Raw genomic sequence first — 15,091 nt, 5'->3', positions numbered from 1 at the left:
AAACAAAAGTGTGACTAAACAGACTCAACAGTACTCACTAAGAACACTGAACCAAAGCACTTACTATCACAATGATTCGCTGATTCTCGAATCTGTATGGAAGACTCGCAAATCTACACATTGCACGAAATTCCTAGATCTTAAGAGGGCTTTGACTTTCATGTCCTTTCTACATATTGTGTCACGTTTCAGCTAACAAATAAATATCCAAGTTAAAATATCAAGTAGAAAACAAAGAAAACAAATCTAAAAATACATGAAACGAGTACTTCTAAGATATTCTAAAGCACCATCTAGCGTCAAACAAAAATTTTAACTGAATTTACAATATTTATCTTGAATGAACTAAAATATAGAGGTGGAGAAAGCTTAGAGCACGCTTCAGCGTTTTAGTGACATTGAAACTAAACTTCAAACAAATCTGTAAAGTGTCAGTATAAATATATATATTTAAAATAATATTATATAGTATAATATTTTAAAATATAGTTCTCAAGCGTACCTTGTTACGCTTAACTTTTACATTGCTTGCGTTGGTGTTAGTCTTAACTTGGTTCGAGGTTCTAACTGGTACTATTGCTACTCGTACTAGACCTATTAGTATTAGAACAATAGAAGTTTAACCAGTTGTAACTATTGTTAAGTATCACACTAGTGCATTACTATTTGCATATATATATATATATGTATATTATTAATATAAAGTGTTAAAATTAACACTAAATATATTTACAGACATAACCTGATCTGATGTGTGATAGTACCACAAATACTTTAAAGTATTAATAAACTGTAATTAGTCGTGATGTTCATGTTTTTTCTAAGGCCTATTTAATTGAAAATTTAAATGAAACTACTTATGGAGATTGGCATGTCAACATTACTTTGTTTAGTTTGAAATAATACTTCTAGTAGTAATAAAAACTTATTTGTTATCACTTTGTCTGGACACTTTTCTAGTTGTTTGCAAGGACCAAGAAAATACTATTGTAGCATCAAAGTATAATGAATTAGACTGAGTTTGAGGCTGTTTTCATTTTGGTATTTACTTTTACACACTTCTGAAGTGGCCTGGCATGGTCAGGTAGGTCAGCATGCTTGATTTACAATCTGTAGGTTGTAGGTTCAAATCCGAAGTTCACCAAATGTGTTGGAACTTTCAGATGTTGAAGTATTATAATGTGACGATCAATTCTACTTTTTTGGTAAAAGAGTAACCCAGTAGCTTATTGTGGGTGGTGGTGATTAAATGTCTTCTTGTTAGTTTTTTGCTACTCAGGAGTATGTAGTTTTGCCTAAAATTCATAAATTTCTGAATTAGGTGCATGTACAAACAAAATAAGTAATACCTCAGAGTCTAATTGCTACTGTTAAACTAAGGACAAACGTTAAAGGAAACTGATACAAACTGAGTTTCTCTATGTGAAGTTTAAAATTTTATTCCTTAACCTTGAAAACACTTTTGAAATTCTATTTCATTGTCATTACTAACAGTTTTTCTTGAGTTATCCATAAAAATGGATTATGATACTGTACCTTTACCAAATTTGTATAAAGTCTAAAGGATATTGCATAGGCCAAAGGATTAGTAAAACAAACTGCATTTCACATGTTCATGTCTACTCTTTGGGGCCAAAATGCAAAAGCAGGTGTAATTAGACAAAATGTGAAGATATGTGGTAATTACTGATGTACTGGTTAACTTTATTAAAAACAGTAACCACAGATAAAAAGAATAAAGACAAAATTGTTATGTGAAATCTAAATTTCTTGCTCTGGTTGAGTTTCAAAAAAAAGGTAAAGCAAAATGAAAAATTAACCTTTATTAAATAAAATAAAAACCAAATGACAAGTGTACTATACTTATGAACAGCAAAGAGTTTAATCAGAAAGCAGATCTGGTCAAGATATGACAGTATACTCCATAAACTTTGAAAAATCTATTTAAAACCAAGAGAGTTTTGACTGTAAGTTACAGTAGTGTCATCTCTTTTTCAGAGCATGTTGGACACTTGCATTATTGGTGATACTATTAACAAGAGTAGGAAGGTATTCATTCCAAGTTTCATAATGCCTGACTTAAAGTCATATTGTTAAAAATACAGATTTACACCTGTGTCTTCTATGGTATGGATTTAATTAAGTGACATCAAAGGGAAAATGACCTGAAACCCTGAGTAACCAAAGCAGCCACAAGTTTAGCTGTATTGCAGAACTAATATTTATGGTTAAACATACATTTATGCATATCTGTATGTTTGTATCTTTGAAAATTTTTAAGTGTACAAAATTTGTTCATTTATTAAAGTGAAAAGTAATGAAATACTCACCATGTTTTGCAAAATGTAAAGGATTCATCAGTTTTGTTGAATCTAGACATTTCTTTTACTTATTGTCATTTAGTGGGCACTTTACAAACACAAAAGGAGTTGCTCATAGGTTATTAAGTGGCTTTCTTGGCACATGCTGATTCATACACTAGCCTCTGTCTCTCATGTACTAGACTGAACTATATCTCTCTTAAAACTTTATCTTGGATTAGATATATATTTAAGGAATTCTGTGTCACTTTTAACATGCAAGAATTTCTTCTCTGAAGTCATTATATCCACTATTCGAGAATTCGAGATAGGTCAAAAATATTTTTTACTGTATTGCATAACAAGTCTTACATAATGTAAATGAAGAAACATTTCCTTTGAATTCCTCATGCTGAGAACAAGACTGAACTTTTTATTCTAATCTGATTATAAAACAAATTCATGCATCTTACACTTCAGCTAAGTATGATATTTTTCAAAATCATGTTGAAAACCATTTTTCATAAAACAATGATAAGTTCTAATCTGTATCTGGTGCCATTTTTATCTTTTTTTATTTTAATTATGCACATGATATTTTAAAATTATTGTTGTACTTTGGTAAAGTATATTTTATGTTACAGAATTTTTTAAATTAATTCATTCCTAATTTGTAGTTTAAATTATTTCCTACTACAGAAAAAAAAAATCAAGTTCCTGGTGATATTAAAAATTATGAATAGTAAAACTGCAAAACTCCTGTACAACTGATTAACTTGTGGTAGTGTTAAATGTATTGGTTCCTGTTGAATAACTTGTATCTAACTATATCTGGTTAATGACTACAGGGTGGCCCTAAGTCCCTACTCATCCATATATTGTGTCTAAACAACGTTATAATACTAATGATGAGTTGAAGGCAGCTGTTACCATAGCATTTGGAACAATAACCCCTTCTATGTTGAGGAAAATGTCTCACAGAACATGGTGTTGCATTATATTATGCAGCGAGAATGAGGGACAGCACACAGATACGCTGGATACACCCTGTACAATTGTGAACTACAGTGGCTTTCATCTGTAGCCAGTGATTTGCATTACAACTAAATATTCCTGAATAATGTGGTATTTGAAATACATTTTACTTGTGAATTTATGTGCAGTAAATATATTTCAGGAGTAAGTTTACATGTACAGTAAGCATTGTTAGTAACATAAAGTTGAGTATGTCAAACAGATTTAGAATAATTTTTAAGCTTAGCAAAAGTAAAGTGAAGAACTTCGTTTGTTTATACTAAGTAATAAAGAACATATAAAAATACATTTGTGAATATATATTTATATACATACTGAAAAGTTAGGAGATGACTTAAACTGGTGGTGAATGAAACTTTATTCTGAATGTGCAATGTTTCAACATCTTTTTTGTCACCACCAGGTAAATGATGGTGATATAAGCTTGTCAGAATATTACACTTTTCAAATAAAATTTCTTTCGTTATCCATTCAAGACATCTCCTAACCTAATTTTTTGAAAAGGAGGTTTGCTTCATGAAGCATTATACGTTTTATGCAGTGTCTTATAAAATGTTAATTTGTACAGTATGTTTTATGCTGTGTTATATAGTTATAAGTTTTCACCATTGTAAATTGTTTTCAGACTATCACATGAGGAAAAATTTGAATCTTTTGTCATATAGTGGAACTACTGCTTTTGGAACAGGATTGTGTATAGAAAGTCTGTGATCTAAAAGTATTGATATAAAAAAAACAGACTACGGTGCTGATGTAAATGAATCCAGACAAGCTGAATGAAGAATTTCTGGCTAAAATTACTGTAAGTAATTTTATATATCCATATTAATGATTTTCTTGTTTTTTTATTTTGAAATTATCTACAGAAAACATAAGAGAATAATTGCCTTCAAGGGGTTTAAATAACAGACTTTCTCTTTTGAATAAACCTATAATTTTTCCCCCAACCCTTCAACAAAATATTAGATCTATCCGATTTTTTATACTAGAACATAAGGTATCCTCGTTAATTTTGTACATCTTCAAGAATAGTTAGAAACTCTGAACAGGACATCTGAAATATATAAGAAATAGAATATTAAATTTTATCAAAGAGAGTGAAGAAAATGGATCAATATCATACATTCTCATAAAGAAACGTTATTACTAAAATATTTATTGTAATACATAATGCATGTACAAAGATTTAAATAAGGATATTCTACATGAAGGTTGCCAGTTTTGATGAGCTACCAGCCAAGTTAGGTTTGAACCAACACCTTTATAAAATAAACTATTAACAATGTAACTTTAAATAATGATAAAAAATGCAAAAGTGGATAATAAAATGCTAAAAATTATTTTATTTACTCAAAAATCCTAAAAGGAAAAGATTTTTCACAAGACTGTTCAACTTAATGTTACTTAGCCTTTGGACTATAGTTTAATAAGCATTGTTTCAAGCTGCTTAGTTAAGAACCAACATGTCTTTCATCAATCATAGGTTAAATTTCATATTCTTTTTACACAATTTGTGATACAAATAATGGTAATAACACACAAATTATTGAAATTAGCAGCACATTGCATCTGTTGCAGTATTACTATTTTAAGTAAAACATTAAAAAATGCAAGAGGAATGCTCATCAGTGGCACAGTGGTATGTCTGCAGACATATACCTCTAGAAACTGGGTTGCAATATCTGTTGTGGGCAGAGCACAGATAGCCTTTTGTGTAGTTTAGTGCTTAATAACAAACAACAGCAAAAGGGATTAAGAAATAGGGCCTAAAGCATGTAAGACTAATAATAATCATTATTGTTAAAAAACCAAACAGGTGAGCACCTTTTAGGCATTGGTTGCGAACTTTAAAATGTAAGTGAAAATAATTATTTTATTTTTCTGTAATTTGTTATTCAAAAGCATTATAGAATTGATATTTTGTGTGTTTGAATCATTTATTTAGCATAATTTGCAAACAAAAATGAAAAAATATTTAAATGTACATTTCTCTATATCTCTGAGAAATCTAACCTATAAACAACACACTTATTGATTTATTGTTACAATTTTTTTTTGCACACTCCAAAGCATAGGTTTGTATTCACTGAGAAATTATCATCTCTTAAGAATGTATGTTGCTTTGATATAAAGAATGGATGGTAATAAATATTTAGTGTAAAACATTAATGAGTGTGAACTATAAAAACAATTTATAATTATAGCAAACAAGATGACTGTATTAATTTTGAGCTGGTTTAAGAAACAATTGTGAAGTTTAAAAATAAGTCTCCTTGGCCAGATAATATTTCACCAAGGGTTTTGAAGAAGGTTAAAGACTAGATACATGAGCTGTTTAATACTATTTTTTGTTAGTCTGTAAATAATTGGAAGGTACTAGAGGATTGAAAGTTAGCTTATGTAACTCTTCTTCTCAAGAGAGGTGATAAAAATTGTCCCTGCTTGTAAAGCCATCAGTCTTTCATGAGTTGTGGGAAAAGTTTTGGAAAGTCTGTTAAAATTTACTTTGCAGAGTCATTTAACAAAGTTTAGAAATGTATTGGATAATCAATACAGATTCCCCAAAGGAGAATCTTGTCTTACAAATCTTTCGACACTCTTTAAGAAGGTTACTTACTACATATGAGATGAGGGTAAGGATGTAGATTTGGTGTATTTGGATTTTCAGAAAGCATTTGACAAGGTGCCACATAAAAGCCTTGTAAAAAAAAATGTGCAAAATAATTTATCAAATTGGATAGAAGGGTGGATGGATGGAAGAAAACAAAGGATTGTTATACATGTAATTTAGTCAAATTTGAGTTAATATTGCAAGTGTGATACCTCAGGGCTTTGTTTTAACAATTTTGCTGCTTTTGACTTACATCAGTGAAAAAGATGAAGGAATTGTCAATAAATTACGTAAATTTGTTGGTGAGATCAAGATCCTGGATGCTGCTGTTTTACAGAAGGACTTAGACCATTTAGTGAGGTGGACAAATAAATGGCAGATGAGTTTTAATTATAATAAATCCAAAATAATGAATGTGGATTACCATAATTTGAATTTTAAGTGTAATTTGGATGGTAATAACTTTAACAGTATTTTGAAGGAAGAGGATCTTGGTGTAATAGTCAGTCAGTCTCTAAAGTCATCCAAGCAGTATGTTGTTGCTAGTGGTAGGGCAAATAGAATTTTGAATACAGGTCTAAGGAGGTTATAATTTCATTGTACAGATCAATGATTATTCCACATTTAGAATATTGTGTCTATTCTTGGTCTGCTTACTTTAGGAAAGACATGGAATCATGTGTAAGTGTTCAGTTAACAGTTACTAGAATGATGCCTGGGCCTGGGATGGAGGTGTTATCATATGAAAAGAGGCTGAAATCTCTCAAATCGTTTTTTTTTTAAAGAAGATTTGGGGATTTGATTGAGGTGAAGATTGTAAAGGCAATTGATAGTATTAAAGCATCATTTTTTTCACACTTTTGTAACTCTTAGAATAATAAGACTAGGAGACACATATAAATTCTGCCAGAGTATAAGTTATCTTCAGCTAATACAGTTTCATTTCTTTAACAGAGTGGTTGGTCTGTGGAATGGGTTACTTTTGGATGTTGTAGAGGCAGTAAATGTGAGCAAGTTTAAGAAAAAGCTTGTTAAATATATGAATGATAAAGGTGGCTATAAAATTTTTTTATAATTTTAATTTAGTTTGGAAGATGAAACATCTTAGATTGATCAGTAGGTCCCATGTTGTTCCAAAATGTTATGTATGAGGATGCAATATATTTGAATTTGTAGCTAACTGCTAGATGTCTGTATGAATCTAATCACCTAAGTTGGAATATTCACGTGAGATACATTGAACTATATAGCTGTTTTCAAGTAAGGAACTAAGTTATATTTTTAACTTTTTATTTCATGTATATATATCTGATTTCAGTACCTGTGAAATAAAAACATTTGCTATATGTTGTGAATCTTAGGATGCTGTTTCAAACTTGTACCACTTTCGAGACCATTACTTTGATAACCATCCTGTGAAAGAAGCTACTGCTAAAATTACAGATATCAGTAAAGAACTTGAGAAAACCTTACAGTTGTTAGATGAACAGAAAGGTAAGTTGTTTTTCATATTTTATTACTATTGAAGGATGAATGTAAGTAAGAGCCTAAAATGTTTTGCATCTGATTTAACTAAAAATGTACATATGCTGTGTGTGACAAGTTATATCTTCACATTTTCTCCAATAAAATAATCAGGTATGTTTGTAGACCTATATGCTAATAAGAGTGTATTTTCTGTGTTTGTTATGTGTGGAATAGTTACAGGAATAAAAATAAAGTATTAATTATAAATATATTTTCATGTATATTGGCTCAAATGTAGTGATATTTGAAGGCATTTACATCATGACATGCAGATAATAAGTGGCCACTTGGTCCTTCCAGGTTATCTCTACATGCCCACACTCGAACAAAAACTAAAATTCTAAACTTATTTATTGTTTTTCAGGAAATTACTGATTTTTGCATTTAAAATTTTGTTAGAAAATTAAAGCAGCCTTGACTACATGTTTATTAGCAGTACTAAGTGTGGGGCACACATATACCCAATTTGATTTTATTACTCATCACAGTCTCTAACAACTTTCATTCAAATCTAATCTAACTGTTACTTGCCCAAAATTATTGGTAAGACAGATGTACTGGCAGAATATTTACCCTTCTCTGTCATTTCTTGGGACCACAGGAGTCACCATGCCAAGTTTGGTAAAGACTGGTCACATAGTGTGTGAGGAGTTGACAGACTAATGTACCATATATGTGTGTGTATATGTCTATTTACACAGTATATATATAAAAGATGGTAGATGTTCATTTGAGATAAATTTTAATTCCATGTAACCTGCCTAGAACTTAAATATTTCTGTATTGTCACTAGAAAAGGAAGGATGTATATTGGTGACCGTAGAGGTCTATAGGTGCTATTGAATAATACAATATGAATACAGCATTAAACATTTCTTGACCTCAAATTACATTATATATTTGATGACCATCAAATGTTGTGTCACAGAAGATTCATAGGAAAATACCTATAATACTACCTAAGTAGTTGGAGTTTGATCAGTTGCAAATTGTCAGATCAGGACATGACTGCAAGTATCAAGTGTTCCTTGAATATACAGTTTGACATATTTTCACTTTACCTTGTCAGTTCCAAGTACTTTTTACAACAAACCAACTTACATATGCAAAATATTACTCAGAAATATTTTTACTGTATAATGTTGTCATCCATAGCAGGGTAATAATCCCTTTACCTACCGTGTTAAAATGTAATTTTGGATAATATTATTATTAATATAATGTATACAACATGAGTGCCATTTTTTATGATGAATAACATGTTAAAGGTTACTTACAGCTGTTGAAACTACTTCATCATTCCAGTTTATTGTTTTGTGAAGCACTGGAACATTTTAAACCTTTACAGATACTCATTAACTTCATTGTCTTTTTGGACATATAATGTTCAGGTAATAGAAAAATAATAATAAATAAACAATCTCATCATTTTGTTAATTTTTTTAAAAGCTTAGTCAAGCAATCAGCAGCCAAGTTTGTGATACAGGAAATAACATGAAAATTCAGTTCAAAAGTTATTGTGAATAGCATACTCAAATCATTTCAAGTTTTATGTATGAAACATTTTCATGTGTGTGTTGGTGTGACTTATAACCTTTGTTGTTGTTTTTTTTGTCTTGTAATACTTTATCAGGTAATCAGATTATTTCAAAGCTGTGGAACTTTTATGTAAACTATTTTTTTCTCTATAATGTATTTGTAAGGCACAATTTTCATTGACCAAAACAATGTATTTTCTTAATCTCAAACAGTGCTGAAAACATTTTAACCAGTCATACTATATAATGTTCTGTCAGTTTCACTTGATATCTTGTCAGTAATTCAAGGTGTGACAAGTAATTTAAAATCAGTCAATGTTTTTCTACAAAGAAACTCATAGCTGGAATTTTTATAGGAACAAGATATTCAATTTTTTCATGATATTTTCTTTTTATTCCCAGTTTATTACCAAATCAAACTACTTAAAATTTTAGTACAATTCATCTAAACTGGAAAGAAATTTTTAAGAAATAAATAATTTGTTAGTGGGAAAAAACAGGCACAAGCAGTTGTTAGGCTGTTAGGAATTAGTGTAAACTGTTTCATTCTTTATTTAACTCTCATAACTAGTGTAAGATACTTGTTAGTGAAATTCTACTCTTATATGAGTAGTTTAAAATATACAAGCTCTTTGAAAACTTTAAACTGGATTTGATGTAATTTACAATAACATATGAAACAGATGGATTAATTTTTATTATCTAACTAATAATACTTTTGAGTTAAATTTTTCTAGTTTCTGTTAAGGAATGTAGAAGCTGATTTGAATTACATGTACAGTATATTACTGACTTTTGGGGCCATAGAGTTACAATTCAAAAGTTCAGTTACATTTACATATCCATAGCTCAGTAGTTGATTATAGAAATTTATCATAATAACATTCCTTTATAACATAGTATTTTGAAGTTTAAGTTAAATAATATTAAGGAAAATTTTTTAAGGGTGTTAGTTAGTATTATGAATTTTGTCTTAAATATAATCAGTGTAAAAATGCCTCATGAATTGAACTAATAAACTGCATAATGGGCTTACATTTTAAGCTGGAGATTTTTATTTTTATTTAGTGTAGGTAACAAGCAAAAACACCATTTCCCAGTGTAAGAAAAGGTTTAAGTCAATCTATCAATTTAAATTACTTCATGGATTTTTAAAGCTTTATTGTGTTGCACTCTTGGTCTCATTCAGAGCCAAAGCTATGAGCTTCATTTACCACCCACTGCAAAAAATAATTATTTATCATTTCAGTCATGTTAAGAACTGCTCAACAAGAACATATGGTGAATCTACATTTTTATTCTTTACATTATGTCATATTTGGAAGTGTGTATAATAGTGTGATCAATTCCTGATTATTTACTATGTAATATCCTGCCTGTGAAATAAAATTTGGCATCAGTATTATTCATGGTTGTTCTCATGTCATTTAAAAAGTGAAGGTTGAGCTTTGCCTGTGTGTACAACTTTTCAAGTGGGAGACAAACCAGTGCTTGAACCACAGCTCACAATGTATATAAGATTATCTGTTCTCTTTATTAAGTAGAGACTAGACTTAGCTTGCATATTAACCCTTTTGATACCACTTTGCTCCTTTTAAATGCTGACTGCACACATGCTTTTCAAAATTTAAACCAAAAATAATAATAAATAAATATTTTAGAATTGACATTTTATCATTTCATAGCACAAGTTTAGTGTGATTAACTAAGAAAAGTAAAATAAATTTTAAAATTTCTTTTCTGCAGAATCATCTACCAAAATTGTTTTATCCTAACAATAATACAGATCACTTACTGCACAGCACGTGAACAAACTAAAAACATTCTGTATTTTGTTATTTATTTTATTTCCGTGTAATCAATACAGAAAACACAGGTGAATAAATTTGATTAATGAACATGTTTATTTTTTAATGAAACTTTGTAAAATGGATAGCAGATGCCTGCTGTGGAGACACAAGTGTAGAGGACAATGTGGAACAGTTAAGGATAACAGTAGGTTCACATTTTTATGCTAAATAACCAAAATTAATATTGCTACATTTTATGGCTATTTAAACAATACAAAATAGGTTAAAGTCGAGATGAAAGGCGGAAGATTTTCGAAACGTCGTTGTCTACACTTGTGTATCCACAACAGGCAGTCGCCATCCATTCTACAAAGTTTCATCATGAATACTCTGCCTAAACAATCTATTAAAGAATATTTATTTTTTATCTTGATCCCATCTTATTTAGAAGAATGTGAAAAGTTCGATAAAGCAAAATATTTAATGTTAAGAGGAAGAGCTCTGAATGTCACCTCTGAATACTCTCCTGAAGCCTTTGAAGTCCTTTCTCGGGCAGTCAAATTCAATCCTAAACTAGTTGAAGCCTGGAATGAACTTGGAGAATGTTTGTGGAAAAAAGGAGATGTTCACGGTGCACGCAATTGTTTTGAAAGAGCCTTAAAACAGGTAAGTTTGCCAGCTCTGGTTCAAACACTAACCATGTATAAATGTGTTACATAATTCCATCCATATTATACAGTATTATGATCTTATATGAATTGTTTTACACTGCTGCAGCGGCATACATGAGGATGAGCCTGGACAGGCTATGGCCAATTCACTCAGCAACCAGCCTAACACTGTAAAAATCCTCTCAATTTTCAAATCATAAAATATTATAAGAAATTTTTTTTCCCTCCTAACATATATCCAAAAGTTTGTACATCTCTTGCCCGTTCATCACAATTCACCCTTCATTTCTACTCTAAAATTATAACTCTTTAGTATTATTGCTTTTACTTTTCCAAACTCAAATAAGAGTTTGACTTCCTGATGTACAGTGTACAGAACAGTGCTGTAAAGTGATAACTATTTATAGGTATGTGTTGTGATGCTAGAAGAACATGTACTGAACAAAATGTGAAATATCAGAATTTTAAATGTGTTTCACTTCAAATAACCATTATAAACTAAAGTAGCTTCACCTTAACACAAGATTCTGTACAACAGTTAAGGATAACAGTAGGTTTGCATTTTTATGCTGAATAACCAAAATTAATATTTCTAAGTCTTATGGATATTTAAACAATATAAAATAAGTTAAAGTCAAATAATGAGATTTATGAAGTTATCTGCCCCTCATAAAAAGTAACAAGCATTAATATTTTCCATATAAAGAGAACTTTGATTGGTTAGGATGTTCCTTCACTCTTTTTTAGAGACTGTCTTCTGAGTTTAATATTCTTGAGTAGAATAGGATAATTATAATACATATGAAAATGTCAGAGAATGGAATGAAATACTCATTAAAAATCACTGAACATGGTTAAACTTCTGATGATTTGATTAATGTTTCATTTGCAAAACAATTTATAATAGCATTCCTCAGGTATATATCTTTTATAGTTGACTTAAGTAAGCCTGAGATGTTGGTTTTTAATTATAATTATGCAAGTGCAGATATTTTAAAATAGATCTGTAGCTTTTAAAAATGAAAATAAACAAAGATACTTAAGATGATACTTGTGCCTCCAGTAACACAGTGGTAGATTTGTGGACTTACACTGCTATATTCTAATATCCATGGTGTGCTAAACACAGATGGTCAATTGTGTAGCTTTGTGCTTAACTCCAGACAACCAACTAAATTGTGCTTTTACTTTTAAGTCAGATTGGCATGTAAATAAAATGGAAAATAGACCTTAAGAAGCTTTGCAGGAAAATCAACAACAACTAAGTAAAATATTTTATCAGTGTGATATTTTTACAAGGTAATTAAAAATAGCATTTATCTGTCTGCGTATTTTTTGTGAGTTTAATAAAGATTTTTTTCTATTAAATTTTTTTTTTTTTTGAAACCTGGAACATTTTAGAAAGTAAAGTGAACTCCATTAAATTAGAAGCTTCGAAGGGAGAACATGGCACTCAATATATACAGTTAAAAAATTGGGAAAAAATTATGTCAGCTTTACAAAAAATCAGACCAAATTTTATACACACAATAATGAAAGTCATGCAAAAGTTAGGACATAAACACTCAGAAACAGTGAGTCAGCTGGAAAAGTTGTGGAGTGAGGAAATTCAGAAATTCGTCTATGGTATGCAGAAACATTGGTGGTCAGGATGGGTAGTGAGATAGACATCTGATATATTTTGAAAACATTATCTTAATGTGTGCAAACCATGATGGTGCAACTGCCACTTCGGAAGTAGATTTGACATGACAAAGAGGCTGTTTCGTAGTAGTTCCGTGTTTGCAGCTTGGTGTGTTGTTACTTTATTATAAAAAGAGAAAAAAAATTCTCATTCATTTTTCATAAGACTTTATTTAAATAGGTACTTTATATTTATAAAATATATTGTAATATTTTAGAACACTTGCTTCAAATGGTGACATTTTTTATATCTATAGGGTCATTGTAAAAGTTCCATTTTAATTTAAAAAAAGAAACAGAATTAAATTGGTTGATAATTCTGGCAACTTGGTATGTCCAACGTGTATTTCATTTTCACATACACTTAGAAGTCATTGTAAACTTTTGTTTCTATGTTTAATTAGAAACAAAATCAAATCAATTAAACTATAATTAATGAATACAATTAGGTCAGGTGTTATGTGTACTATATACTGATCTATGTATATTAACTTTATTATTTGTCTGTTCCTACATGTAGTAATTCATAGAAATGTGAGAATAAAAGTAACATTAATTGTGAATATATTTGTTGATAAATGTCTGTGATTAATTTGTGAATCTTTTTATTTGAATAAGTATTCTTATATGTTATTAAAATGATTTCTAAAATACATTAGAAAGAAAGTAATACCCTCATCTCAATATTGGGGAACAGTCTCAGTAAGATTCCAACATATTCCACTAGCCAGCACTTGCTCAAAATTCATGTATTGTTTACTTACCCTCAAATCTTTTTCTTTTGATTGATATAAACCTCTCTTAATTTGTTGTTTTGGTTTTTATAATAAATTATATGCATCAAGGATTCACTACTGGCTCGAGGGTCTGATTGCAAATGGTCAGTAACCACCTTGTTATTAATGTGCACGTGTATTTGTATGCATGTGTTTCAACAAGTTTGTATATATTTTTATTTATTTATTTTCTTTTTAGTGCGTAAATAAAACTTCTCTCAGAAACATGTCAATGGTACTCCGTCAAATTAGCCAGGAGCCCAAAGAAAAAGTTCAAAGTATTCATGAAAGTGTTGTAAAAGCTAAAGAAGCAGTGCAGATGGACTTAGAGGATGGACTTTCATGGTGTAAATATATTCCTCTTTTAGGTTATATTAGTTATAGCAATTTTAATGGCTCATTCGCTTGCTCTTTGACTTGTTTTATAATTTTTTTAGATAAATAACAAACCTTTGAAATATTCATGATGTTCTAAAAACATGTAAAAATAGTCTCCTATTTTACCCCTGAAGAAGAAAGGTCCACCTTTCGAAAGTGTTTGGGTTATAGGGTTTCTATTTCATTTTTATCAAAACCATTGAAATATGTATTTTAAACTCATGCTATTGGTTTCTATTTCATTTTTATCAAAACCTTTGAAATATGTATTTTAAATGCATGCTATTGGATGAGTTTGTAAAAGAAAAAGAGAATTGAATACATTTTTGTTCAAACAGAAATCACATTTAATAGAAGGCAAATCAGTAATGGTAGAAATATCTTTTATAAATATTTGTTAGGTTTGTGCATCTTCATCCAGAATGCTTTCTTAAGTTTTGTGTAGTTCATGTTTTTGTAATTCATTTTATGGTTTAGCCTTTGTATATGTAAGGAATCTTGTTCTTACATTTCCACCTATTTCACCATAAAATATACCAGTTAGTGAGATCTGTAATTTTCATGGTTAATTTCTTAGATGTATTCATACATGTAGTCTTCATTGTTGTGAAGTTTGGTTAGTAAATCCCTTGTTTTTAATTAATTTATTTTGGAATTTGATCTCAAGATCTAGGCTGTGATTTTTTTTTATGTTACTCCACTTTCTTATAAACTGGTCTCCTGTTTCCTATATGGAATAATTCCTGTGACTTGATCATTTCTTATTTATTCTTTATTATTTT

At 29.8% G+C, this 15,091-nt stretch overlaps 1 protein-coding gene across 9 annotated transcripts in view; it reads left to right on the top strand.

Annotated features, from left to right (window-relative positions):
* The first annotated feature begins 294 nt into the window (after window positions 1-294).
* Window positions 295-15,091, top strand: part of LOC143256715 (tetratricopeptide repeat protein 5-like) — a 29,567-nt gene continuing 14,770 nt past the window's right edge. For 4 of the 9 annotated variants that reach the window (XR_013031449.1, XR_013031452.1, XM_076514322.1 and 1 more), the window contains exons 1-5: window positions 296-430; window positions 3,961-4,137; window positions 7,308-7,440; window positions 11,250-11,467; window positions 14,131-14,278. Coding sequence is in view for 2 of the 9 variants with exons in the window: in XM_076514322.1 (XP_076370437.1) it covers window positions 4,093-4,137; window positions 7,308-7,440; window positions 11,250-11,467; window positions 14,131-14,278 (544 nt within the window). In the remaining 7 variants the exon portion in view is untranslated. Of the gene's footprint in view, window positions 571-960; window positions 1,085-3,960; window positions 4,138-7,307; window positions 7,441-11,249; window positions 11,468-14,130; window positions 14,279-15,091 lie in introns of all 9 variants that reach the window. The other 5 variants (XR_013031451.1, XR_013031455.1, XR_013031453.1 and 2 more) reach the window with 5 other exon arrangements.

Source organism: Tachypleus tridentatus, chromosome 7, assembly GCF_004210375.1.
Source record: "Tachypleus tridentatus isolate NWPU-2018 chromosome 7, ASM421037v1, whole genome shotgun sequence".
In the NCBI taxonomy this organism is placed as follows: domain Eukaryota; kingdom Metazoa; phylum Arthropoda; class Merostomata; order Xiphosura; family Limulidae; genus Tachypleus; species Tachypleus tridentatus.
Note: the sequence above shows the minus strand (reverse complement) of the source record. Positions and strands in the feature narration are given on the sequence as shown.